The 27,092-nt window shown below is 49.0% G+C and overlaps 2 protein-coding genes and 2 long non-coding RNA genes across 6 annotated transcripts; 2 read left to right on the top strand and 2 right to left on the bottom strand.

Annotated features, from left to right (window-relative positions):
- Nucleotides 1-12,168, top strand: LOC111772396 (uncharacterized). Its single transcript, XR_002806224.2, has 3 exons — nt 1-208; nt 9,485-9,776; nt 11,863-12,168. It is a non-coding gene; the product is annotated as an uncharacterized lncRNA (long non-coding RNA).
- Nucleotides 6,232-17,787, bottom strand: GPN2 (GPN-loop GTPase 2). 2 transcript variants are annotated; one of them, XM_001504054.6, is made up of 5 exons: nt 17,049-17,787; nt 16,312-16,468; nt 13,770-13,930; nt 12,037-12,167; nt 6,232-8,786 (listed from the first exon to the last, which is right to left on the bottom strand). In XM_001504054.6, exons 1-5 carry the CDS (start codon nt 17,457-17,459, stop codon nt 8,714-8,716), a joined length of 933 nt encoding a protein of 310 aa, XP_001504104.1. In that variant the 5' UTR covers nt 17,460-17,787; the 3' UTR covers nt 6,232-8,713. The 2 variants fall into 2 exon arrangements, with proteins under 2 accessions (XP_001504104.1, XP_070116767.1); XM_070260666.1 differs by lacking the exons at nt 6,232-8,786; nt 12,037-12,167 and adding an exon at nt 12,872-13,261 and having other exon boundaries at nt 17,049-17,669.
- Nucleotides 17,739-26,499, top strand: LOC138923204 (uncharacterized). 2 transcript variants are annotated; one of them, XR_011436490.1, is made up of 2 exons: nt 17,739-17,895; nt 24,671-26,499. It is a non-coding gene; the product is annotated as an uncharacterized lncRNA (long non-coding RNA). The 2 variants fall into 2 exon arrangements; XR_011436491.1 differs by having other exon boundaries at nt 17,760-17,895; nt 22,930-26,499.
- On the bottom strand, nt 17,823-25,200 carry GPATCH3 (G-patch domain containing 3). The gene is made up of 7 exons (XM_001504051.6): nt 24,729-25,200; nt 22,880-23,304; nt 20,702-20,876; nt 20,303-20,362; nt 19,587-19,708; nt 19,327-19,454; nt 17,823-18,552 (listed from the first exon to the last, which is right to left on the bottom strand). Exons 1-7 carry the CDS (start codon nt 25,162-25,164, stop codon nt 18,336-18,338), a joined length of 1,563 nt encoding a protein of 520 aa, XP_001504101.1. The 5' UTR covers nt 25,165-25,200; the 3' UTR covers nt 17,823-18,335.
- Nucleotides 26,500-27,092: the final 593 nt, after the last annotated feature.

The following is a 27,092-nucleotide window of genomic DNA, read 5'->3' as shown; positions in this document are numbered from 1 at the left end:
ATTGGCGGAGGGCTGGGACTGGAGCTGGGATTGGCGTAGGATTTACAGACCCTGACCCTGGACCCGTGACTCCGGGCCCTGACCTCCCACGAGGCTGGTCAGTGACCCGCAGGCAAGACTGCGGCCAGGGGCTCCCTGTGAGAGGCTGGGGGTGAGCTCTCTCCATCAGGATGGTCCCACGCCGACTGCCTGGTCCTGGGACTGTCGGGTGAGCGCAAAGGTGGCTGTAAGGCTCCTCGGGCCCGGGCGGGAGGCTGAAGAGCTCAATGTGAGGTCTGCGGACGGCGCCGCAGGCATACGCTGTAGTGCGCAGCAGGGGCAGAGCCCCGCCAGGCGCTCAGATCTGAGCTGAGGGGAGTAGCTCCGGGGCAGGCGTGTGACGCCGCCAGAACAGCCCAGATCTGGGGGCCGCCCCTGGCCGAGTGGTTCAAGTTCCGCGCGCTCCGCTTCAGCGGCCGGGGTTCACCGCCCGGATCCCGAGTGCAGACCCCCTCCACTCATCAGCCATGCTGTGGAGACATCCCACGTACAAAAAATAGAGGACTGGCACAGGTGTTAGCTCAGGGCTAATCTTCCTCAAAGGGAAAAAAGGCGGGGGGGTGGGGGGGCGGGTAGATTGGCCACGGATTTAGCTCAGGGCACAACTTCCTTACAAAAAAACAAAAGTCCAGATCTGAGGAGAGGAGAACGGCCCCCAGCGTTCGGAGCTGGGGACGAAATGAAACGGGCTCGAAAGGAGGCGAAAGCTGGATGGGAAGGGCCTCGGGGAACAGACGCCCGGCCCGGCCGGCGGAGCTCGCCGCCCCCGCGCTCAGGCACTGCACGCCAGAGCCTGCGGCCACCGCGCGGCGTCCCACCTTCACAGCCTGGGGCTGGAGGCGGCCCGAGGCCGAGACTGTCCAATCACGGGAGGGAGCTGCTCAGGGTCCCGCCCCTAGGGCCCGACTGGCCAATGGGGGAGTGAGCGGCGGAACGCGCGCGGCGCATCTTCCCGCCACCCTCTGGGCCCAGTCGGCGCCGCACCGCGCCGCCCGGCTGAGGGGCCTCCGCTACCGCGAGCGCCAGGGGCGTTGCTTTCCCGGTTTCGCTCAGACAGGTTGCCGCTCGCCCAGCCCGAGAGCTCGGCATCCTCGGAGCAGCGGGGCGGGGCAGGGCCGTGAGGAAAACGCAGTCCCCGCCCTTTGAGTCATCTGCTCAACCGGCGGTGCCTGGGCCTGGCCGGCGGGCAATGCGGCTGAGAAAAGGCCACCAGGGCGTCCCCACCGCACTTCGGAGTCCAGGCAGCTTGGACTGGTGGCCAGGAAGCTTGGCTTGTGTCCCTGACTGGCTGTGCGACCTTGGAAAAGCCATTATATCGCCTCAGTTTCCCCTTCTGTATCATAGGGAGCTTAGACTAAAGGCTCTCGAACGAAAAATGTGGAGTCAAGACTGCCTGGGTTTAGGGCCGGCCGTGGCCTGGTGGTTAAGTGGGGCGCTCCACTTCAGTGGCCCCGGTTGGGTTCCCTGGTACCGGGACCTACACCACTCGTCAGCAGCCATGCTGTGGCGGTGTCACACATACAAAATAGAGGAATATTGGCACAGATGTTAGCTCAGGGTGACTCTTCATCAGAAAAAGAAAAAAGACTGCCCGAGTTTGACTCTCAGCCTGTCTCTGCCTAGGCTCTTAACCTTGCTTACTTTGTGTCCTCATTTGTAAACTGGAGATTAAAAACCAGTACCTTCCTCTTAAGAGTTGCTGTGAAGTTTGAGAAAATAAATACCCATAGTACATGTTGAATACATGTTAGCTTTTATTAATCCTGCCAGCATCAATAGTCTAGGATTTATCCAGCATTTGCGTGTCAAAAGCAAAATAATCAGGCCAAGTCCTGAGGAGCAGCTTTACTGCCAAAGCTGACCTGCGTGCTCACTAGGCCACCTGAGAATACTGGCCTGACTCCTCCACCTGGCAACTCAGGCCAGCCTGATCATGTTCCCCAGAGTCCGAGTTTGGTCACACCCAAGGGACTCAACATTGAAGGGCTCTTATCACAGCTACTAATTCTGTGGGGGAAGCGGGCAGGACCACTCTGATGTCTTTGGGTCCCCTGTTTTCCCTTCTCCTTTCCTGGAGGGGTGTTGGGTTTCAAGGTTCCAAACCAGGCAGACTCTGGGCTAGGCCAAGTGACTTCCCCTCGGCTTTGGAAGTGACCCGGTTTCTCTTACCAGACAGGTCTGGTGACTTTCTCTTAATGGGGTAGGTCCTGGGAAAAGAACTTCTTCTTTTCTCTCAGCCTCTGACTTTTGCCTACTCCCTCTACACCACCCATGGGTGCCCTATATGGGGAAAGAAATGAGCTACCCTGAGGTTGTATGTTGGTGTTGACAGATTTCAAAAGCAGATGCTGTGGACTGGCATATCACCAAGTCAGATGGTTAGATGTGAGCTGACTTAGCCACCAGCTCCTGACCATAAAGGTCCCAGACTTTTTTCTATGATCAGATATCTATATCAGATATATCAGATTTATATATCAGATATCTATATATCATGTATATATATATATAAATCTCTCTAAAGCTTTTAACTGTTAACTAGGATGGGGTCTCAGTGAGCAATTTTGCCATCTTTTCCTGGCCTAAATTTGACATTTAAAAATTTTCAGTCCTACGGCTAATGGGTATGGAATTTCTTTTGGGGTGATAAATGTTCTGGATTTACATAGTGGTGATAGTCACACAACTTTGAGACTATACTAAAAAACCACTGAACTGTACGCTTTAGAAGGATGAATTTTATGGTATGTGAATGTCTCAATTTAAATCTTTTTTTTTTTTAAGGAAGATTAGCCCTGAGCTAACTACTGCCAATCCTCCTCTTTTTGCTGAGGAAAACTGGCCCTGAGCTAACATCCATGCCCATCTTCCTCTACTTTTTTTTATACGTGGGAAGCCTAGCACAGCATGGGTTTGACCAAGTGGTGCTATGTCCACATCCGGCATCCGAAACGGCGAACCCCGGACCACTGAGAAGTGGAACGTGTGAACTTAACCAGTGCGCCACCAGGCCGGCCCCTTATTTTCATTTATTTTTATTTTTTTAAAGATTTTATTTTTTTCCTTTTTCTCCCCAAAGCCCCCTGGTACATAGTTATATATTCTTCGTTGTGGATCCTTCTAGTTGTGGCATGTGGGACGCTGCCTCAGCGTGGTTTGATGAGCAGTGCCATGTCCACGCCGAGGATTCGAACCAATGAAACACTGGGCCTCCTGCAGCGGAGCGCGCAAACTTAACCACTCAGTCATGGGGCCAGCCCCGGCCCCTTAGTTTTAAAAACATCTTTCCAAATGCCTGGCAACCAGGTTTAGTGTGAGGTCCTCTATTGTGGAAATGGAAATACAGCTGCTTCTAGGATGAGGCAGGGGTGTCTAGACAGAGATTGGACTCACAAAGATTCAAGTAAGCCCAGCTCTATCCTTATTGCACTGCCAGATTATCCCCCAGGAAACGGAGGCCCAGGGCTTGCAAAGATCTTCCTCTCCCAAGAATTTGGGTGGTATGGGGAATATGTGCAATCTAAAATTTTTTGGAGAAAAAAAATCTTCTTCTTTCTCTTATATGTCGCTACTTCAAGAGAGCAGAGTCCAAATTGGCTCTGTAGATCCACAGGAGTAGGTGATGGAGGGCAAGGCCTTGGGGCAAGGTGCCTTCTCAGAACCCTAGGGAGGCCAAGGCATTGGGGTCAGGCAGACCACTGTGGCTCCTTCCAGAAAGGCAAGATACTGCTAGACACACACACGCATCCAATGTCCAAATATGCAATGCCTGAAAAGGACAGCCTGATTTCAGAGGCTTGCACCAAAATTGCTCTTCTGACCAACAGTACCCTTCCTGCTTCTTCCTAGAGAACAGAGTACAGTAACGATAGCAGCTGGCATGCTGCTATGTGCCAGGCTGTTTCATACCTTAGTCCTCACTGCAATACATATTATCCTCTTTGTTTTGCATATGACGAGACTGAGGCTCAGAGCAGCTAAATAACCTAATAAGTGAGGTTATACAACTACTTACATGCCCCAAGGAGTGGAATGGGTCTGACTCCACGGCCTCTGATTTTTAAACTACAGCAGCTGTTTTCAAACTGTTCGGAGGGTTCCCCAGAAGCTGCCATGGGGCAGGAGCCCAGTGGTCAGGGTTTCCCCTATTTCTACACACGTTGGCTAAAATAGCCACATATATGTCTGTTTTGTATATTGGAGTTTCATGAGTTAAAAATAAGTTTGAAAAGAACCACATTATGCTATGCTGCCCTGCTCCTATCTTGGACTTTCTAAGAATCAAGAACGTCTTCTTACTCTACTCTCAGCCTAACATACCCCCACCCCAGGGCTTGGCAGAAAGGAATTGTCTTAAATGAGAAAAGACTGTGTTGTGGACCAATTTCCTGGCTCGTTCACCAAGTTAAGTTTTCCTAAACCTGGTTACGGCCTTTGTTCCTTTTCAGTTCTCCACCCTGTTTATAGGGTCTACCCCACCCCCCACCTCTGCTGTGTGTGTGTGGTGTGAGGAACGCAGGTTTCTGCAGACTAGATCACCCTCCTCTCAGAACTGCCCCCCAACACTACCTACCCACTGAGTCAGGATCTAGGAATGTCTGTGGGGGCAGCAGACAGGTAGGTCACCCTGGGGGTGTCAGAGGCTGATTCATCTCTCATCTCCACCCAATCTTCTCCTTACTGCTCTCTGGGATATTTAACTCTTCATCTGTCTAAAGATAAAAGGAAAATCTCAGACTCGGAAAGCATGGAGTCTTCAATCTGTGGCTAGGGACAGTATTTAATACATCAGATGATGCTATTCAATAAATATTTGTTGAAAGAGAAGGAAGGAAGGAAAGGAGGAAGACACATTTTCCCCCTTTCTTCCTCTAGAAGTTAACCTGAAATTCCTTGTCTGCCTGTAAAGGGAACTGATTTTTAAAAAGTGCAGAATAAATTATGTCACAACTGGTATGACATGAGTTGGGAGAAATCTGACCTATGTCTCAATATTCCTTCTTTGCTGTTTCTATTATTCCACAAAGCAACGTGGAGACTCCAGGATTACTTATAGGAAGAGGTGACAGTCCAATGTTAAGGGGAGCTGTATTTGCAGAGCAAGCACACTGCTTGAGAGTTTATGTTTATTTGGGATGGATTGAAGAGGCCTCTCATCTCCCTCTACAATTGCTTCAGGGTTTTGGATGGGGAGAAAAAATTAAAACTTCGCTCTATATTCTAGGGTGGAGCATTTTACCGATATAATTGCGCCCCAGTCCATCCCCTCAGTCTTAAGCCACCTGGACACCTGGGCTTCTGGGGCTGTCCGAAGTTGGCTCCCTGGCAGGAAATGGGGGACACAGTGGGTTGGAAATGACACATATGGCTTGCCCTATCCTCAGCAGGCCCGATGCTATTGAGATATGTGCTAATCTGGGACTCTTCATTCTAAAGGGGACAGGAAGAGGAGGTGTGCAGCCCAGACCAGGCTCAGTAAGGGCTCCACATACAGGGGCAAGAGAGAAGGAAAGCGAAGGAAAAGGAGGGGGCTACTCAGCTTGCTAGAGAATTTCCGTCCTGGAGTCTGGGGCAGTTGGGCCTCTCTTTCCAAAAACAGGGTGGGCCTCAGTAGTGCTGGAATGGGTCGGAAGTCACTCCCCTCCCCCTCTCAGGAGCCTTGAGAAAGGGCAGAGAATCTCTAAGATCGACCTTTCCACAGACCTAATGGGATCAGGCTTCCTATTCTCAGCCAACTGTGGGTGAGCATTGCTAATTCAGAAACAGCTGAGAGCAGACTGGCTGTGCTTCAGCTCTGTGGGCTTTAGGGCGTCACCCTCACTCCTAAGCCTCTTTGTCTGGGCTGGAAGCCTTTCCAGTTAGCTGTGGGCGCTGATAAGTCCCAAATGCTTTCTTCCAATTGTTGGGGTTCCCCAATTCAGAGCTGGGAAACACATACACCCTAATGTCAGTGGTTAGCAGAGATGACCAAGAAGGTCCTTTCTAAGGCAGAGATGGTTTCTTCCCTCTAGAAGTTGTTCACGATTGCAAAGTGGTGTCTGGAAGTGAGATAAGCACTATCAGACAGCATCCATGAAACGGAAAGTGGCACTTTTCTGGAAGGTATTTTGGCAATATGAATCCAGAAAGTGGAAAACGTTGGCTACTTCATTTCTACGATTTTATCACGAAAGTCAGAGACTCAGACAAAGATTTAGGTACAAACATGTTAATCACAGCATTATTTACAATAGTAAAAAACTGGTAATAACTTATAGACTAACCATGGGAGTTGGGAAATGTAAATAATGTTATAGCCATACCATGGAATAGCATCATGTCGACATTAGAAAGGCCTTTATATATTTATAATTACATGAAACAGTGTTAACTGGAAAACAGGTTACAAAGAAATTATAACACATCCCACTTACATAAATGCTAGCTATCCTTGTGTATGTATAGAAAAATAAGACTGAAATACACAAAATACACTTATAGTTGGATAGATAATTTATTATAGATATATTTTTGATTATTTCTGTGTTGTGGGATTATGAGTGACTTTTTTTTATTTTCTAAGTTTTTTACTTTTCTATTTTTATCAGAAAAGAAAGAAAAATCTTAGGATGGTTGCCATATGCCAGCCATATTGGAAGATCGTCTTTCTCTCACCCTACACATTTCACGCTGAGCAGACCTTACCTGGAATCCAGAGGTCTCCTCCTTTCTGCATTGTGCTGTCCCCTCCCCAGTGTGACAGGGGAATAGGAAGTCATTTTGCTATTAGTGGGAGGTAGACAGAAGCTACATTTACTGGAGGAGAAAACACCCTTGTTGTCACACCAAGGCCTGAAAATAAAGTTCTGGATTATTCCCATCCTACTCCACTCATGACTGCAGAGAATAAATACTGAGGTGCTTGGATATGAGGCCATAAAGTTCTCAATGACGCCTGCCTTCCATCTGGTTTGCTGTGGTGAGAGCTGGCGTCTCTGTGATGGGGTAAGCATCAAAACTCATGACCACAGCTACTGGTCCTATTTTCAAAAGCACAGCACCCACCTTCACACCCTAACTGATGAGGGATTCGTCCAGCAGCCTGGATGTCAGGATTCCTGGGCTCTAGGCCCCACAGGTGACTCATAGCCAGCCCCAGGCTGTGCCTCCTGGCCTCAGTTTCCCTGGCTTGCTGTGTTGATACTCTCCACCTACTGTGCAGGGTGTTAATAGGGGTGAGGTGCTTTGAACTCAGATGAAAGAGGCTGAGGAAACAGCACCCGGTTATTAACCCCTGTATGGCCAGGCGTGGGAGCGGAGGTCGGCTGCTTTCATACTCTTCCAGCCACAGGAGCCTCCTTACAGTCCCTCATTCTTCCACCGTCTGCTTTGGCTGCCAAAACTGGAAACCAAAGCTCAGTCACCCCCATCTCAATGTCACTTCAGAATAGATTTTCCTAAAATGAATTCTCCAACTGCCCAAACCACCAGTAACCTATCTTCCCTTGATTTATGATTCAGTAACATTCTACAGGTATCTAAATTCTTTCTTCCAGTTGTGTACAAATGCTGTGGGAGAAGTGCTGTGACTTTCCACCACTAAGTATTCGCAATTAACAAGTCAGCAAAGTGGACGATGACAAAGGCTGAACGAAGTTCAAACTCTTCATCTTTCTATTTCCTCAAGTAAAGTGGGGCTTCGTAATATTCCCCATCTTGTGTGTTTCTCTAGGAGTTGCTGTGAGAACCACAACGATCATGTGTGTAGAAACACTTTATAAAATGCCAAGCTTTTTGCGTGTGTTAACAGGACCCAGTGTCTGCAAATCAGACTTCTGGCACAATGGCCATCATCCCCTTCTGCCTTCAGGGTACAACTGCCAAAAAATAAGCCTAGGATGCCACCTATTGGTTGAAAATACAAATTACACTTAACCAGTTGCAAGAAGAGCAAAGGAAGCATACACCAGTATTTCCCAACTTCAGGCCATCAGGATTTTTGCCACACCCCTCAAAATGTCATATTATATACTTAATATTTTTCTTTAAACAACTCACTTTGTATAAATTATTTCATTTTTAAAGTAAACTCTTAATCACTACTATAAATGGAAAACAAGTTTACACTTGCCAAAAGTAGAATAAATCCATGAAATAAATACAATGAAAACAGAACATTAAGATCTAGCTAGGAAGGATTGCCTGTGAAAGCTCAGGCTTGAAGCTCACTGTTAAAAGTGAAGATCAACAAAAGCACATGACTGGAGACTGAGAGTCTGTCAGTCCTCTAGTATGATCTTGTGCTTTGAGGGAAACACTGCCCTGTATGAAGAAATAGGATTCTTCTGAGGGAAGGTCACATTTCCTTGTTCTGCCCCAACTCTCTGGGCGTGGATGGTTGAAGAAAGTTTGGAAGCCACAAAAAGTAGAAAATAAACTCTTGTATTGTAGCACATTCCATCAGAGCCCAAGCAGGGCCAGTGCTGAATTCCTGGCAGCAGTGCCCAGAGCTCATGAGCACTGAGGGTGTAGAGGGCACTCTGCTCTGGGCCATGTCTGGCTTTTGGCCAGAAGTCCTCTGCAAGGCTGAGTGCTCTCGGATCTGCAGCCTGCTGAGCTGTCTGCTGCTCGCTGGGAGCTGCCACTTTCCCCAGTGCTGGGTTATGTGTCTTGTTTTCCACAACCCAGCTTGTTGCTACAGCTGCATGGCTTCCTGCTCCACTGACTGATCTGAGGGTGCCAGGTACTTCTCCTGGATGCCCAGGGTGCTGAGGGAGGGTGCGTCAAGGTTGATAGCACAGCAAGGACGGGGAACTGGTCTGGGCAGGATCTAACTTTTATTTATTTTATTTTTTTTTAAGGTTGGCACCTGAGCTAACAACTGTTGCCAATCTTTTTGGTTTTTTTCCTGCTTTTTTCTCCCCAAATCCCCCCAGTACATAGTTGTATATTTTAGTTGTAGGTCCTTCTAGTTGTGGCATGTGGGACGCCGCCTCAACATGGCCCAATGAGCAGTGCCATGTCCGTGCCCAGGATCCGAACCCTGGGCCGCCAAAGCAGAGCATGCAAACCCAACCACTAGGCCACGGATCTAACCTTTATGGATGTGTCCACTCCAACAATGTCTGGTAGATTCCCTTCATCCCTCTCCCTTCCTCATAATTACAGCTTAGGCAACAGGACCCATTTGGGTCTGAGAAGCCCCTCTGAGTATCCAGACCCAAATGTTCCTGTATTTGCCTGTTTCCCACAATGCTGAGGATCAAAAGACCAGAGAGTGCTCTATATTATAGCACATGCTCTAGAGCCAGACCATGGGGGTTTAAATCTTGATTTTGCCACTTCCTTTTTCTCATCTGTAAAAATAAGAGTTGTGAGGACCAAATGAGACAATACAAAATGCTTAGCACAGCACCTGGCACACATTAGGTGCTCAGTAAGTGTTTGTGACTTTTCTTCTGCCCAGGGAGGGAAATCACGGGAGCCCAAAGAAAACGACCAATTTTTGTGTGGGCCACAGGGTGCCTTCTACTTCTCTCGGGACAAGAGGAAAGTGGAGCAGGAAGGACACAAATCAGATTCACGAAGGAAAGGACCGTGACACTGCTGAAGGAGCCCTGTGAGGCTGGCTGGCCTGAGGTCTGGGTGTGCGGTCTGACTAGAAGATGGGGGTTACCATGGCAAGGCTGGCCACCATGGCTGTTCTGCTAGATGACTCCAGCGTCAGAAATTGAGATCCTACAACCGGGGAGACCAAGGTTTGAACTATTCTTCCAACACATCTGGGGAGAGGGACCTTGGACCTGTCACTCTTAGAGCCCCAACTGCCTCATCTATAAAAGGGGACTGAATGAGAATTAAATGAGATCCTGCAAGTGAAGTACCTAACCCACCAAAAGATGTTCAGGTTACGGACCTTTCTTTACCATTTCTTATGGATCCATCTATCAAAATCCATCTCACCGCTGCTCAAACTGACTCTGAACCCATGCTCCCTCGCCTTCACTTTTCCTCAGGAGCTAATGCCCTGTTCCTGTGCAAGTTGGCCCTGAGGATCACTCAGGACCAGCGGAATCCATCTTGCTTGACATGCAACAATCTCAAATCTGCCTTGCCTCTGGCCTGAAGCCCGCGTTCCTGAGCAGAGCCCATGAAACCCTGCATTCTATCTCTACTCATCTGTCTCGCACTTCTGGTTCCCCAGGCAGCCCTGTCCTGCCCAGAAGTCATGCCATTCTACTTGCAACCCCTCAGACAAGTCTTAACCTTGAACCCCCTCACCTTTGTAAATACTGTTCTTTTTGCCCTGATTCCCTTTCTCTCTTAATCAGCCTGGCTAACCCTCCTTTAAGAGGGTGCAACTCAAGTGCTACCGCCTCTATGAAGCTTTCCTTACCCACTCCCTCCTCAGCAGAGCTGACTTTTCTCATCAGCACAAATGTATATGGTTAAAAATATCCTTGAAAATTCCTCAACTCATTTATTAAATACAGTATACATGGTTTTATGAATAGAATCCTGTATAATATGAATGAATGCATAAAGTAACATACAGTGTGCAAAATATCAGCACTATTAAAACTGCCCTTCCCTTTCTGCTGAGCACATGCAGTTGAATTTGCCAACATTAACTGAATGTGTAAGGCAGTTCCTCAACCCCTTCATCAGGCACCGCACACTCTTCTGCCATCATTTATAACTTGTCTGTTCCCCTGTGAGCTTTTGTTTCCCACATGTGAAAGGGGCTGACACAAATCACTAAGTGCTGGCTGGAACTATTTTCCTCCATACCCCAGACTCTGGAGCCCCCCTTGTCTCCAGCATCCTGTGTAGATGCCAAATCTCTGAAACCGGCCTAGAGGGCCTGGACTTCCCTGTCCTGCCTCACACGTGGCCTCTGTGATCCGAGGGACACATGACCTTAGCTCCACCCACCCGGGTCACTAAGCCAGCTCCAGTTCAGAAGGTCTGAAGGTCTGCCTCCTGAACAGCTCTGGTTGTCCCATGGCCCCCTCAAACACAGCACATGTGCCAGCTTGCACCCCCTTCCACCCATGTGACAAACCTGCCCCCTTGTCTCTGTTTTCTTGCCTCAGTGATTAGCACAACCACTCATACTACTGCCTAAGCCAGAAACCTGGGAGTCTGAATTCTGCTCCATCTATCCCAAAACTATCTGGTCACCAACTCTGCTAGTCTATCTCCTTAATATTTTTCCAATCTACACTCTTTCTATTCTCACTACCATGTTCCTCCCTTCTCACCTAGAGACTGTAAAAACCCTCCTGCCCTTAATCATATCCTTTAAATGCATTTTCCACACTTGGAGGAGCTTTTCAAAAATGTGTATCTGGGGCCAGCCCTGGTGGCCTAGTGGTTAAGTTCAGCACGCTCTACTTTGGTGGCCCAGGTTTGGTTCCCAGGTGTGGACCTACACTGCTCTGTTAGCGGCCATGCTGAGCTGGTGGCCCACATACTAAAATATAGAAGAAGACTGGCATGGATGTTAGCTCAGGGCAAATCTTCCTCACCAAAAAAAAAACACAACAAAAACCCCCAAAAAAACACATCTGATTGTGTCACATCCTGCTCAACAATACTCTGCTGGTTCCCACTGCCCACCTATGAGCTCAAGTCCACAATCCTTAGCGGGGCACTCAAGCCCTCCATCGCCAGCCCTGTCTACTTCCCTTATATCCCTGCATCTCTCTTTCCCCTTCACACTCAAGACACCAGGCAACTGAAACTGAACCCGTCGAATCTCTCTCAAATGACCAATGCCCTTTTATTTCTGGGCCTCTGTATTTGTTGCTCTTTCTGATCAATATCCTCCCTTGCCCTCAGGTACAACCAACCCTGAAAACTTCTAAGGGACCAGCCTTTGCAGATGAAAGACAGTCACCAGGGAGCACAACTGTTCAACATGAAATCAGTCATCTACAAGGGTAGATGTGGCCACTCCTAAACCCCAAGTCTCCCCCTCTTGGCTGTGGCTGGGAGGCTAGAGAGCAAGGATACGAGGAGAAATGGAAGTCAGCTCCCATTGCAGCAGACATCATGGCCTCCAGGCTTCGCTGCTCTTGGACCCCAAAGCAGTAGCCATTGGCTTTATCCACAGCCTGCAGGACCTGCTGGATACTCTCCTTGTCCTAGGTGGGGAGGAGAAAAACAGCTCTGTGAGTGAAACAGAGGTATGTGGAATTGAGGTTGTACCAAACTGCTTTTAGTCTCCAAACAGCTCCCTGATCTTGCCTCATGAAGCCTCTGTGCATGCAGCTTCCTTGGCCTGGAGTAGTTCTCCATGTCCTTTAGGGCCTGGCTACATCCTACCCTTCCTGACCCCCTGTCCCCCAACCACACATCAGAAGAGATAAGCTCTTCTATGCACACCCATTGTCCCCTGGGTTTATCCCTATTGTAGCCGTGATCCTACTATCTCACTAACTATTATTAAGTTATTAACTCATCTGCCTCCCCAACTCGACTCTGTACCCTCTGAGGTCAGAGACTCATTTGTCGAGGTAGCCCCAGTGCCCGGCACGGAACTTTGCTAACAGCAGGCACCCAATAAATATGCATGTAACCTCTTTGCTCATCCACATCAAAGTGATAAGAACAGTCCATATCTCACACAATGGGAAGAAGACAGCAAAATAATGTATGGACAGTTCTTGGCACAGTGCCCAGCAGACAAAGCCTTCAAAAAATGGTAGTAGTTGGGGCCGGCCCCATGGCTGAGTGGTTGGGTTCACATGCTCCACTTCGGCGGCCCAGGGTTTCACCGGTTCGGATCCTGGGCGCGGACATGGCACCACTCATCAGGCCGTGCTGAACATCCCACATGCCACAACTAGAAGGACCCACAACTGAAAATATGCAACTATGTATTGGGGGATTTTGGGGAGAAAAAAGAAAAATAAAATCTTACCAAAAAAAAGAAATGGTAGTTGTTATGATTAATATTACAGAATTCATTCTTTCATTTTAGAGGAGAAAAGTGTGGCATTAAAAAGGGAAGAGGGGCTGGCCCGGTGGTGCAGTGGTTAAGTTCGCACATTCCGCTTCTTGGGGGCCCGGGGTTCGCCGGTTTGGATCCCGGGTGTGGACGTGGCACTGCTTGGCACGCCATGCTGTGGTAGGCATCCCACATAGAAGGTGGAGGAGGATAGGCACAGATGTTGGCTCGGGGCCGGACTTCCTCAGCAAAAAGAGGAGGACTGGCAGTAGTTAGCTCAGGGCTAATCTTCCTCAAAAAAAAAAAAAAAAAAAAAAAGGGGAAGAGACAAGTTTGCTCCAGTCCACCCACTGCAGAAAGGACTCTAACATGCACCTGCGTCTCCCAGGTTACCCTCGCAGGATGCAAGGTGGGAGGCACAAGGGTTGGGTACTAGTTTGCAAAGTCAACAGGCAGTTGCCTATCTTAAAGGAACCTGAGAGACTTGTCCCTGGCCTTGATCAAGTCCCTTGCTGGTGACTTTCTGAACTCATTCATTTCCACACCGAGGAGGGAACATGTGTAGAGAGAACCCAGCAATACAGAATAGGTAAGGCCAAATTTTGGTCCACCTTCCTTACTGGAATCCTGCCCACCAGAGCTCCTGGTCCTGAAACCAAGAGGACCCAATGATAGTCAAGCCCAGGAGAAAGACCACTGTTTGAGCCCACAAAGCCTCCCATAGCCTTGGCTTGGTGAGTTCCCAGGTACTGTCAGAGCCTGCAGCCAAAGGAAGAGGCCTCTTAGTCCCCAGTACCTGGATGTTGAGAGGGATGAAGGAGACCAGGCTGTAGTCTTCGATGAGCTGTACCAGTTTCTCATTGAGTTGACGGTAGTGGCGGAAGAAAGGGTCAGAAGCCAGGTGGTCAAGCAGGTAGGAGAGGTCTAGGACCTCTGTGTAGTAGTCCAGGTTGAAGGCTAAGGAGAGAAACCGATGCTCAGGAGCAGCTGGCATGAGGCTAAAGACCTGAAGACAGGGACCATATTTTCCTTCTTTCTTCTTTTGCCTTCATTCACTCATTCATTCAACAAATATTTTTTGAGACGGTGAAATGAAGTTACTAAGAAGAAAATACTTGATTCTGCCATTTACTAGCTATATGGGCAGGTACCCACCTCATGGGGCTCTTGTGAGGATTAAATGCTATAAACCCCAGTGCCTGATACAGAAAAGTCCTTGACCAATGGTAGTAAACAATGGTATCGAACATGTAGTAAGAACACTGCTGGGTCCCCACCTTATGAAGCTCAGCCAGGCAGTACCCCCAGGACCTGGCACACACACTGTAAAGACTCTGTAAATGCTGGTCATATTGAATGAACACTACATTCTAGCAGGGTGGCCTCTTGGGTAAATCACTTTCCCTTTCTGGGCCAGTTCCTTCTTAACATAAAACGAGGAGACCCAGACTAGACGACTCGGAGGTTCCTGACTCAGTTCTATGAATACAAACTTCCTACTAAAAACCGAAAGTTGGCCTCTCTGCACTGTCAATTTCTGCCTGGGAAACTCAAGTGGTTGGGCTACTCAGCAGGTCTGTTCCAAAGTGAGGGCGTCAGGCTGTCAGAGATCAACTCACTTCCTGCCTCCTGTGTTCTAATCAGCTCTAATTAGAAACTGACATCCTGGGGCCAGCCTTATGGCTGAGTGGTTAAGTTCACACGCTCCGCTTCGGTGGCCCAGGGTTTCGCTGGTTTGGATCCTGGGCGCAGACATGGCACCGCTCATCACGCTGAGGCAGTGTCCCACATGCCACAACTAGAAGGACCCACAACTAAAAATATACAACTATGTACCGGGGGGCTTTGGGGAGAAAAATGAAAAATAAAATCTTTAAAAAAAAGAAAGAAAGAAACTGACATCCTGTACCTACAAGGAAGAATGTCCTGGGCATTCCAACAAACTTCTTGGATTGCCTGACAGGTACACTTTTCCCTAAGAACTAAGAAACTGAGCCAGGCACACTTGGGTTTAGATTTCGTCTCAGCTAACACATCAGCTGTGTGACTGACCTTGGACTATTCAGGTAATGTCTCTGGGCCTCAACTGCCTCATCTGGTTTACATCTCAGTCTCCTGCGAGGATGACTGGCAAGAGTCAGAGCTGGAAACGTCGAGGACCACCATGTAGCCATCTGGGCTGGAGGCTGTGAAGGGGGACAGGGGCTTGGGAGGACTGCACATCTGGACCTAGATAAAATGGGGCTTCTGGGCTTGTCAAGAGATGGACCAGAACTTTGGGCTGACACGGCCCCTCCAAGTCCTGACTGGCAGCCAGTTGGCCTCTTTGGACAAGTCTCCTGTCATGTTACTCTCCCAACAACCTCCCTCCTGCTCACTGCTGGTCATTTCTGCTTTTCTTTTCTAGGTTCCTTTGTGGCTGGAGATGCTATTTAGGGAACTGATGCTCCCAGCTCAGCAAAGCACTAATTTTGCATGAAAAAATGCTGGCCATTGGGCCCCTAGGCAACTCTCCTGCCTTGCACCAGCCTGATTCCCCCTCAGTCTTCCTCACTCAACAAATGGCATCCTTATCTGTCCACTGGCTCAGTCAGAAACCTGAGAGTCATCCTTAATTCCTGTCTCCTCACCCAATCCACAAACAAATCCTATTTCTTGAGTAAGTTTTCAATCTATCTACTTCTCCTCATTTCCACTATGACTGCTTGGGCTGCTGCAAAAACCTAAAGGATCTCTGTTTTCATTCTTACCCTTTTTAATTCATTCTCCACAAAGCAGCCAGAATGACTTTTTCAGTTCATGCTATTCTCTTGCTTAATATTCATCAATGGTTTTCCTCTGTCTTTCAACAGTACAGGTTCTGGCCCCCACCCACCTCTCTGACCTCATTTCCTACCACCCTTCCCCTGCCCACTAACTCAGTTACTTTGGGTTCCACCCCGCCCCTGCCTTTTCCTTGAACCCAGAAAGCTCTTTCCCTAAGGGCCTTTACCTCTTCTGGTCCCTCTGCCTAGAATACTTCTCCTGGCTCCTTCTAACCATTTGGGTCTTAGCTCAGATGGCATTGCTCACTCCCCTGACTCCCAACCACTCACTGTGCCATCACTTTCATTCCTTTGTAGTACGTATCACCATCTGTAGCTCCGTTGTCCCCCAAACCCAGAACAGTATCTGGCACAGAATGGCACAAAAAAAATGGGCAAGGGTCAGGACCTATCTGTGGCTACTATCACCAGGCCATGCATGGTCCCTGGAGGCTGCATCCTTCAGCTGAGATCTCTGCTTCACTCCGCCCAGCCACTGCCCTGTCCTTGTCTGCCCAGAACAGGAGCTCTTACCCAGCTTCCCATAGTGCTCAATGAGGTCCATCTTGGAGAGAACGTTGACGTGCGGCAGCTCCACGTGCAGCATGGTGGCCAGGGAGGTACACAGTACTGAAATGAACTTGGCTGGGTCTGTGCAGTAGTGAGAATCCACGAGATGGACGGCAGTCAGCTGGGAAGCGAAGAAGAGACAAGGTGAGAGTGGCCTGGAGAGGCAGGGAACATCAGGGCCTATGTCTCCCCCATCACACTGGAGACTTCCGAGGACAGAGTGCAAGCTTTCCCCATTAGTTGCCTCCTGCTTCTGTTTCATTCTATTAGCCGCACTCATTTCTTTCTCCCAAGAGATGATGGGACATTTTTTTCTTACAACATGCCTTGCACTGAGCCTCCCAGTGGGCAAGCGGTTCAATTCCCACTGCACCTGACTCTATTCTTTCACTTATTTTTGCCCATCAAGTCACAACAATCATCATGCCACTTTCCACATAACCCTTTCTATACTTCTCATAATCCCAAATTGGATACTAGCACGTCCATTTTACAGATGAGAACACTGAGGTTCAGAGAAATAACCTGATTTACCCAAGACCAGACAGCGAGTCAGTAGCAGAGGCAGAATTCAAATTCACACCTGTTTTACTCCAAAGCGACTCAACCCTACCTCGCTGTGTGACTTGGGGCCGTGGCATCTGTTCTCTCTGTCTCAGTTCCTCCACCTGCAAAATGGGCCTACCAGACCCGAGACGCACCCTGAGGTCCCACTGTGCCATCTGCGAGAAGATGCTGCGCAGGGCGCCGTGATGCGTGCAGAGCTCCACCTGGCCGGGGCAGTCAAAGAGGAAGTAGTGGCCGCGGAGCGGGTCGAGCTTGGCTCGCAGCCAGTCCAGGTTGGCCTCCAGGTACTCCATGCAGTAGAGCAGGCCGCCGTTGGGCCCCAGCCGCAGCGCCTCCATCACGTCACTCAGCCCCACCAGCTCGCCCACGTCCACGGCGCACTCGTACGGCAGCCCCTCGTTAGCCGGGTCCAGGTTCACCACCGCCACGCGCCGGCCCAGCGCGCGCAGGAACTCACTCATGCCCAGGCAGTACGTGGTCTTCCCCGAGCCCGGCGGGCCGATGACCACCTGCCCGAAGGCCGTGGTCGTAGCGGCCCCCGCCATGGGCGGCACGGGGACCCACGCGAGTTCAGCGGGGAAACGGTGGGCAGCAACACGCAAGCCGAGTGCGAGGGACTTCCGGGGAGCCGGCAGCGAGGCCCGGGGTCGCCTAAGAAGGAACAGCTAGAACCGGAGCGACGCGAGAAGGACGGACCCGGTACTGACAGGACCAGGATCGACTTCCGGACGATGCCGGAAACGGCGGCGCCCGGAAAGGAAGTCCCGCCCCCGCAGTGCCGACGCGGGCGGCCGCCGAGGGGCGTGGCACCGCGGGACTCCCCCAGAGAGGGAGGGGCCAGATGTGGGGACCTTCTCCTGGTATTTCCTCGACCTTCCTCCCGGCCCAAAACAGAAGAGACAGAAAAACCCAGTCAAACCTTTACTCTCCCGTTAGGTCGCAGACCCGACCACCTCCCGCGGACTCTCCGGACGCAGCTGGGTAAGGGTAGAGGCGTGGGAGGGCACGCCCCAAGACCGTCTCTTCCCAGCCCCACAAACCCTCTCCTCTCCCAGGTCTCTTCCTCCCACTTTCTGGCCTTCATAGTGACCCGCCAATGAAGGTTGTGCTCATAGCCTCAGTCAGTCCAGCCTTTCAAGGTACTGGGGGAGGCAACGGGCAGGTCTAAACAGGAACTAAGGTTAGGAGACCAAGGAGGAGAGGTCATTAAGCCCTAATATCAAAAGGGAGGAGGATAGCGGGACTTTTTGTAAAAACGCCCTTGAGGTAGAGAGCCTGAAGGCAAGTTCAGAACAAAGCACCCTGAACAAGTTGTGCAGATTGCTACTCCCAGAGTTCTTTCTACTCCGGAGGGAGTCCCGGCAGGGGGCTGCCACTGCAGCTATGAGTGACCCTGACTAAGGAAGCCCCTGAATGTGTCATCACTCGGGCTCTGAGTTGGTGTCCAAGGCACAGCTGGAACATCTCACAAAGGCCATGTCTGTCCGAAGCTTCATGCTGGTGGGTGGCTGGCGGCGGAGCAGCAGCTCCCCTTGGTCCTGGGGTAGGGGTTCATCGTAGATGGTGGAGATGAGCCCCAAGCCGATTCCGCGGGGCCTCTTCAGTTGCACAAATGGCTGTAGCTTCTCTCCATGATACCTGGATTACAAAGGGTTCTCAGTGAGAGGGCTGCTCTCTCTCAAACCCCAGTGAAGGGATTGGGAAAGAACAGGGAAGTAGCTACTACATACTTGGTTTGTCTCAAAGACAGAGCTTTAAATCTGGATCTTTGCTCTCCAGCCCCCGTATCTATCCATTGACAGTGCCAGCAACCAGGAACCTCACATACTGCTTTCATTTCATTTATTTATTTATTTATTTTTGAGGAAGATTAGCCCTGAGCTAACATCTGCTGCCAGTCCTCCTCTTCTTGCTGAGGAAGACTGGCCCTGAGCTAACATCCGTGCCCATCTTCCTCTACTTTATATGTAGGACGCCTACCACAGCCTGGCTTGCCAAGCGGTGGCATGTCCGCACTCGGGATCCGAACCAGCTAACCGGGGCCGCAGAAGAAGAATGTGCGAACTTAACCACTGCGCCACCCAGCCGGCCCCTGCTTTCATTTTAAATAGAACACAACGTTTAGAACAACTGTCACCACTCTGTGACTCACAGTCACTCCCTAATGGCAATCATCAAGTTCAAACTCCCAAGACTAGGGAGAATGACTCCCTCAGGAAATCCATGGTCCTCTTAAGCCTTGGGGCTTGGTCTAAAAAAATATTAGTGCCAGACCTACTTTTTCTTTCTAACTCTGCTTTGAAGTTCATCCCCTGAGTCCCTAGCACCAATCCCAAAACCAGAGGGAAGGGGGAAAGAGTACAGCTGAAAGGCTAGCCTGAACCCCAAGGGAAGTCCCTCAGCCATACTCACCCCAATCCACGCTTGCATCTGGGGTGCTGGCCGTCACTATCCAAGGCCTCAGGCACCCCTGAGCCCCGGCTTCCAAGACCCTGGCCCTCAGCCCAGCCCTGCTGCTCCATCACCTTTCGCCCAATGCCCTGCAGAGGAAAGGGAGAAGACTCAAGAGATGGGGCTCCTGCAGGGGTGGGGGGTAGAGGGAAGAAGAGAAGGAATGGGGGTAGAGAAGGAAAAGAGATGGGTCAATGGGCTGGACAATGGACAGTGCTCACCTTGGTGTGGCGCTCAAAGGTGCCCACCTGGCGTTCGACCACAGAGCCGTCCTCCTGGCCATCACGGAGTCTCTGTTCCAGACGCATCTGGACAGAGTCTCGAGCATCCTTGTCTCCAGCATCTGAGGAAGCAGAGCCCAGTTTGCAGAAGGGTCTCTCTCAGCAGAAGCAGGGAAAATCAGGTTTCTAAGACCTCCTCACAAGATTTACGTATTCATCTTTACTGTAGTTTATGACTTTATTATTATCTCTCTCATTAGACTGGGTGCTCCCCAAGAGTAGGAACCATGGCTCTCCCATCTTACAGATGAGGAAATTGTGGTGCAGAAAAATCATAGAGCCAACAAATGACAGAATTAGAACCCAGGTCTTCCCCTCCCACCCCACCCCACCTCAGGTCATTTTTGACTCCAGAATCTAAACTCTTAACCAGAGCATGAACTCCTGCCCCTCCCACTCTACTAGAGCCTGCCTAGCAGAACCAGAGCTCCCTGAGGGCTGTCCCCAGTGAACCTTCACAAAGAGAGGGACAAGGCTCTGCCCACAACCAGCACTCAATGCACTCAACTAGAGATTTCTAAGGGGAATGTTCTCAGTGGGCTACGCTAAGGGAACCGGTCCCCTGTCTCAGCCTCTGCTAAGTAGGTCTGGTGAAGTGTCACTGCAAGTCCGGGCACCACTTCCACCTCCCCGTACTGCAAACCCTGGCCCAGTACCTCTGTCGTAGTACACACTCATGTCCACATCCCAGTCATCGGCTGTCTGTTCATCAAAGTCTGCAGAAACGAAAGCATCAGGCAGAGTGAGCTAAGGACTCAGTTCTGTTGAGAGTTAAATCTGGGCTTAGGCATATGTTCTACAACTTGGGGCTTTTGATTGTATTTTTAAGTCTCCTCTGGGAGGGTCATTCAGAATTTACAGGAGGGCATTTTCTCTGCACTCCACTGATCCCCCTCCCCTAAAAAGGATGACTGGTCTTTCATATACAATCAAGGTAAGTCTCTTCCCTAGCCCTTTATTCGGACTCACTGCCAGGGAACCCACCATGTGGAACAGAAAGCCCTCAGCGAATGCAGCCGGGATCACTCCTGCCCTTGCCTGGGTGCCAGCATTACCTCCTTCTTCCTCCTGCCAGAACTGGGCATCAGTGTAGAACACCAGGCCGGAGCCACCCTTCTCCCACTTGAGCTCGATCTCCTCCTCAAAGAGCCGCTCCGTGGTACGCTCCTGCCCGGTCACGTCCTCATGCAGTGCTTCATGCCGCTCCCACTCCTCACCCCGGTCATCGTCCTGAGAGAAGGTGGGGAGAGGTGACCTGCCTGTCTAGCTTCCTGACCTCATGCCCACAAGGAGGACAGCTCAGGGCACAGGAGGCCTGTGAGATGGGCCCTCAGCTCCACTCCTCCAAATTTCTCTGAGAAGCAGCACATATTTGGCCCTCGAGGCCTTAACCAACACATCTCTGCATCCCGTTTCTCAACATACTTGGTTCCTTCTCCTTATAAGCCTGATTCACTCTTATCTCCTTGCTTTTGGCCATGTTGTTCCCCCTGCCTGCAATATCTTCCCTCCTCTCCCACCACCTTCTCTTGTTCATTTGGTTAAATTCTTCCTCATCCCTCAAGTTCTACAGCCTACATGAAGCCCCCCCACACTAAGGCCCACAGCACTCTCGCTGGTCTCTGAACTTCTCAGTGCTAATCACATTGTTGAGGCCTTTGTATGGGATGTCACAAAGAAAGAAGGGACAAGAACTAATACCTATTGTCTACTGTGCGTCAGGCCCTTCACATAACTCAGCTCCTTTAATCACCCCAACAACTTGTGAGGTACTATTATTCTCATTCTACAGATGAAGAAACCTGGGTTCAGGGGCCAGCCCAGGGGCGCAGCAGTTAAGTGCACACGTTCCACTTCGGCAGCCCGGGGTTCGCTGGTTCAGATCCCAGGTGCGGACATGCCACCGCTTGGCAAGCCAGGCGGTGGCAGGCGTCCCACATATCACGTAGAGGAAGATGGGCACGGATGTTAGCTCAGGGCCAGTCTTCCTCAGCAAAAAGAGGTGGATTGGCAGCAGATGTTAGCTCAGGGCTAATCTTCCTCAAAAAAAAAAAAGCAGCAGAAACCTGGGTTCAGAGGAGTAAGGAGATTTGCTCAAGACAGTCCACCAAGAGAGTGGCAGAGCTAGCATTACAACCCAGTTTGCCACATGCTGGTTCTCTCTCTGTTCAGGGAGATTTAAGGCTCTTTGAGGGCAGGAAATGAGTTTCAGAATGTCTTTGGAATCCTGCGCCAGCCCCTATGTTTACTCCTGCTTGACTGGACTTGTCAAATGATAGGATGACTCTTGGCTTGAAATCCTGGGGGCCCCGTCCTGTTTAAACTTCAAGAGCCCTAAGAAATCACTGCTGCAAAGCAGGTATTGAAGAAAAATCAGGACAGCACCAGACTAAGGTTGTGGTCCAGATGTGTTAGCAACTCTGGGCCGGGAGCTTTGAAGACATAGGTGAATTACTTTTTACCCAATGTATACATAAAAAAAGTTTCCCAACAAATCACATCTCTCCTGATTTTATGGATGAACAACCAGGTATGGGGAAACAGGTGGAAGAAATGTTTACAGCCATGAGTTGCTGAACGGGGATACACCCTGAGAAACGTGTCATTAGGTGATTTTGTCATTGTATAAACATCACAGAATGTACTGGCACAAACCTAGATGGTATAGCCTACTACACACCCAGGCTATATGGTACTAATCTTAGGGGACCACTCTTGTATATGTGGTCCCTTGTTGACTGAAATGTCCTTATGTGGCTCCTGACTATATTTTACTGATAGAGTGGAGGCTAGTGTTCAATCCACAGACTCAAAGTCAAAAAATAGAAGGGACTTCTCAGCCACATAATGAAAGCACACAGAGGTTAGACAAGCAGTGAAGAGGACTGGATTCACATCCCAGCGCGGCCTCTACTTTCTTAGATTATCTTATCTCATGGTTGGCAGATTTTCATCTATGAAAAAGACCTTCCTTACATTCCTTCTAAAGGAATGAAAAGAAGACCCCTTTGAGAATCTTCTGATAAAAGTTCTGGCCCCTCTCCCCATAGAAAAATGCATATTTGCACGTGCTAATGCAGTTTTACATCCTATGTCAGGGAGTTTTAACTCTTTGGAACCCTCCTGGGGACCCCAGGTTTAGAACTCTTGTAATATACAATTGAAGAGTGGTATTATTAATACTTTGGCCTCTCTAAGTTGCCAGCAAGGACAGGGTGGTTCACTGTACTCACATCATCTGAGTGTGACTCTTCTTCCTCCTCCTTTTCCCCTTCCTCCTCAGGCTCTCCACGGGGGCTGGCTGGTATGTCTGCCAGGCAGGTTCCCTGGGGTATTTCCTCGCCCTCGGCGGTGTACACAAGTTCTTCCTGCTCTACAGTCTCTGAATCCTCATACCTGAAGGGTACATTGCCGTAGCGCCGGGAGGAACCTGTCTTAGGGAACTGGAGCTGCAGCTGGGTGATGATCCGAGGGGGTAGGCGGCAGGCCCGGATCAACTCCAAAAAAACCCCCAGGGGAGTTCCCACATTCCCATTGGGCATCAGCACTGGTGGGTTCAGCTCTGGCAGTTGCCTCAGGTCGGCCAGAGTGAAGGCTTCACTCTTGGCCTTCCGACTCTGCAGTTCCTTCCGGGTCTTGAAGGGAAAGGAGCCCAAACCTTGGGAAGCAAGAGAAAAGAATGGCTCTTCAAACCCAGAAGCCTCCGCCAACACTTGAGCCAGAAATTGGTCAAGGTTTAAATCCTTTAGCTTAATGCTGTTCCTGCCTTTCACACTTCTCCAGAGCCCCTTCTTCCAGTCCCTGACTAGAGCACCTAGTAGTTTCATGCCATTTCTCATCATCTCAGCTGAGCACACAAGTTTCTTCCGGATCTGGTTCTTACAACCTTTTCATTCTCAACTGCCATCAACCCTCACCCCCTGCACACTCTTGTACCACGTGCTCCAACCACAGCAAACAATTTAACATGCCCTGAAAGTTTCATGGGCTTTCACATCTCTCTGTGTCTTTGAAAATGCCATTACTTTGAACACTAGTCTTCCCTACAAATTCCTGTTTATCTTTCAAGATCCCGATGACATGCCACATTTCCTGATCCCTCTAGGAAATGGGTTTCTCCCTCTGTCATCTCACAGCACTTGGTGAAAAAGAGAATAGGCTCTGGAGCAAAATGCCTGGGTTTGTATGGTGACTCTGCCACTTACTAGCTCTGTAACCTTGGGCAAGTAACATAACTTCTGCATCCCTCAGTTTCCTCCCTATAAAATGGGTAAGAATAGCTCCTACCTTATAGGACTGTTGTAAGGAGTCAATAAGGAAATGAAAAGCTTAGAACAGTGCCTAGTAGATACATAGGAAGTGCTCATAAATGTTAACAATTAGAATGGCATCTCTGTGACAATTACCTCTTTACAAATCTGTCGTCTTCTCTGGATTCTGAGCACAGACTGTCCAACTGTTCTCTGCATGTAAGCTAGAGTCACACTAGGTCTAGCAATACAAGCTAGATTTGTTGAAAGAATGAATGAAGAGGGCTCTGCACTGTGTTTCCTGTTCTCCATCAAAGTGATTTCCCATGAAAATGGGAGTTCTGAGAAAAGATAAAGTCTCTTCATTTGCACCTTGCTAAGAGAGAAGTGAGTGGGGAGCAATAAAGAGAGTGCAATAAAGACAGACAATAAGACTACACGAAATCGGAATATAATGATGTACACCTGAAATTTATATAATGTTATAAACCAATGTTACCGCAATTAAAAAAAAAGACAATAAGAGTTTTAGAAACTTGATTTCCTATTTTCCCTTTGTGTCAGTGCAAAATGAACCCCTCAGATAGACAAAAGAGTCTCAGACGGGATCTAATAAAGTTGGAAAATAGACCATCATCCGAATAGGCCTCTTTTTGGTTTGTTTTTCCCTGAGGTAAACTAACGTGCAAGTTGAGCCTGAAGCTCTATCCATAAATGTCCTAAACTCCTAAAGAGTCGTAAGCAGAGACGTGACTTATTCTCATCATCCCTCAGGAGAGGTGCCTCTGTTCCAGGGCCCGGAGGCCCAGTCTATCATCTTTCTCACCCGTACCTGATGCCTCAGTAGGTAGCCGAAGTCTGCGGATGAAACAACGACCGGGCAACCAAGTCCCCTGAGAATCCAGCCAACGGCGGCCGGAGTACATGCGAAGAAGCCTCTGGGCTTGAGCCGCCCCCGGTACCGAGATGACGCAGCAGCAGGTGCGGGTCTGGGCGGGAGCAGAGTCCCGAGTGGAGAGAGCGCGGGCATCGGTGACCGAAGTCTCAGCGAGAACCTGGCCGGTAGGAGTTAGAGCAGAGTCAGGAGCAGCCTGGGGAGGGGCCCGCTCAGGCCGATGCCGGTAGTGGAAACAGAGGAAGCCACAGCCGCGCTGTTCCCGAAATTGGCTAAAGTAGCTCCGTAGCTGGGCCGAGCGCAACTCCGAAGGGATACCGCTCACTATTAAGTAAACTGGCGCTTCCTTCTCTGCCTCGCTGGGCACCGCCATCTTGGATTATCACATGATCAGCTGGAACCAATTCTCGCGAGAACAGCGCGAGCAGCTCCGAGTTGTCTGCGTTGCAATAGTACTTTCTAACCCGCAGGTAGTCCGCTGGGAGTCTGAATGTGGAAATGGGAGCTGGGGAGGTCTGGGAGAAGTCGTTCCAGTCCCTTTCCCACAGAGAGAAGTCGGCGATAATGGAAAAACTCACCTGAGAAATGGGGTTACAGAGTTTTCATAAGGCTCTAGTGAGGATCTAATTAGAAGCCTGCGGGAGGGGCAGTTTTTAAGATTTTTACTTGTTGGGGCTCTCCTAAATCTAATCTCAGTTCTTTCTCAGTTCAGAGCCTTTCAGTCGTTCATCCATTTATTTTTACAAAACATATTGGTGAACTCCCACAAACCAGTAAGAAAAAGATAAACAATCCAATTGAAAAGTGGGCCGAAGACACTTCACAGAAGAGAAAAAAGTCCAATTAACAATGAAAGATGCTCAATCTCATTAATAATCAAGGAAATGCAGTGAGACCCACTTCACATCCACCAGATTGGCAAACATTTTGAAATCCTCAAAAGTCGGTGACGATGTGGAGCGACTGGAGCTCCCAAATACCGTTGATAGAAGTGTAAACTGGTACTTGGGGAAACAATTCGGCATCACCCAGTAGTGTGAAACTACACTTACCTTTTGACCCAGCAATTCCACTTCTGGGTATCTACTTTAAAGAAATTCTTGCATGCGTTTATCAGGAAATGTATTGACAATGTTGACCTTTACCTAAGCCCTGTGATCCTGAAAAACAGCCAAAGTTAGGAAACGCCTCCCGCCTTTGGTGTTCTGGAACACAGATTATTGTAAAGAAACACACTCTGTGATATGACTTAGATAAAACTTATGGGTGCCCCCTTGTTTACCTATGACAAGGCTAGACACAGACTTTAAATTCCACTTCTCTGCCTCAAAAACGCTTGGATGAATTGCTTGGCCCAATGATCATTCAGAACAAAATGCTTGTTAACCAAAGTTTGGTTAAGCTTTCTTTCCCCCAGTTCCCTGAACTTTGCATCCCTGGCCCCTGACTTGCGCCAGCGCAAACCCCTCCTTAATAGCCCCTCCTGAGAACAGGCTGGCTTCAGGAGAAAATGTTCTCTGATCTCTCCCATCATGCCACTCCTGGTCATCCCACTTTCTCACACTCAACTCTTTTTGCCTAACCCTTGAGACACGTGCAGATCCTACGGTCAGAGCGTTCTCCCGTTGCAACAGCTTCCGTCTCCCTATTGCAATAGTTCCTTTCCTCCCTTGCAACAGTCATTTCAAATAAAGTCTCTCTTCACTAAGTCCAGATTTGCTTTTTATTTGACAGTATATACAAATATTCATAGCTGCAGTGTTTGTAAGAGAAAAAAATTGGCATTTAGTACTATTACTCAGGTACATGGAGTTGATTGAAAATAAGCAAGTCAGAAAACAGAATTATTCCATTTATATAAAGTTCAAAAATACAAACTAAAAAATATTTTTAGGGGTACATAAATAAGTATGCTTTAAAACCATAAAGAAAAGTAAAAAAATGATTAACCCAAAATTCAGGGTAGTCATTACCTTTGGGAAGAGGTGATAGATTTAGAAAGGACCTCAAAGTTGATGGTAATAATGATATATAGAACAATGATGAGGGTTTATTGTGCTGTTATTCTTTACGTATTTTTTATAAATATTTTGTTTTACTATTTAACAAAAAAATCTTAAAAGAGAAAACATATCTCAAAAAGCAACAAAGGAAGTGGTTACTTTGTGGTGATCACAAATATACACCTATTTGAGAAATAAAAAAATAAAAACATGTCTAACAAGTGTCCGGGTAATTGTGGATAGGGACAATGTTATATCTGGATTTTAAAATCTGCTGATGAAACTGTAGATTGGTACA

The sequence above is a fragment of the Equus caballus genome, chromosome 2, assembly GCF_041296265.1.
Source record: "Equus caballus isolate H_3958 breed thoroughbred chromosome 2, TB-T2T, whole genome shotgun sequence".
In the NCBI taxonomy this organism is placed as follows: Eukaryota; Metazoa; Chordata; class Mammalia; order Perissodactyla; family Equidae; genus Equus; species Equus caballus.
The sequence above is the reverse complement of the archived record's forward strand: the minus strand, read 5'-3'. Positions and strand labels throughout refer to the sequence as shown.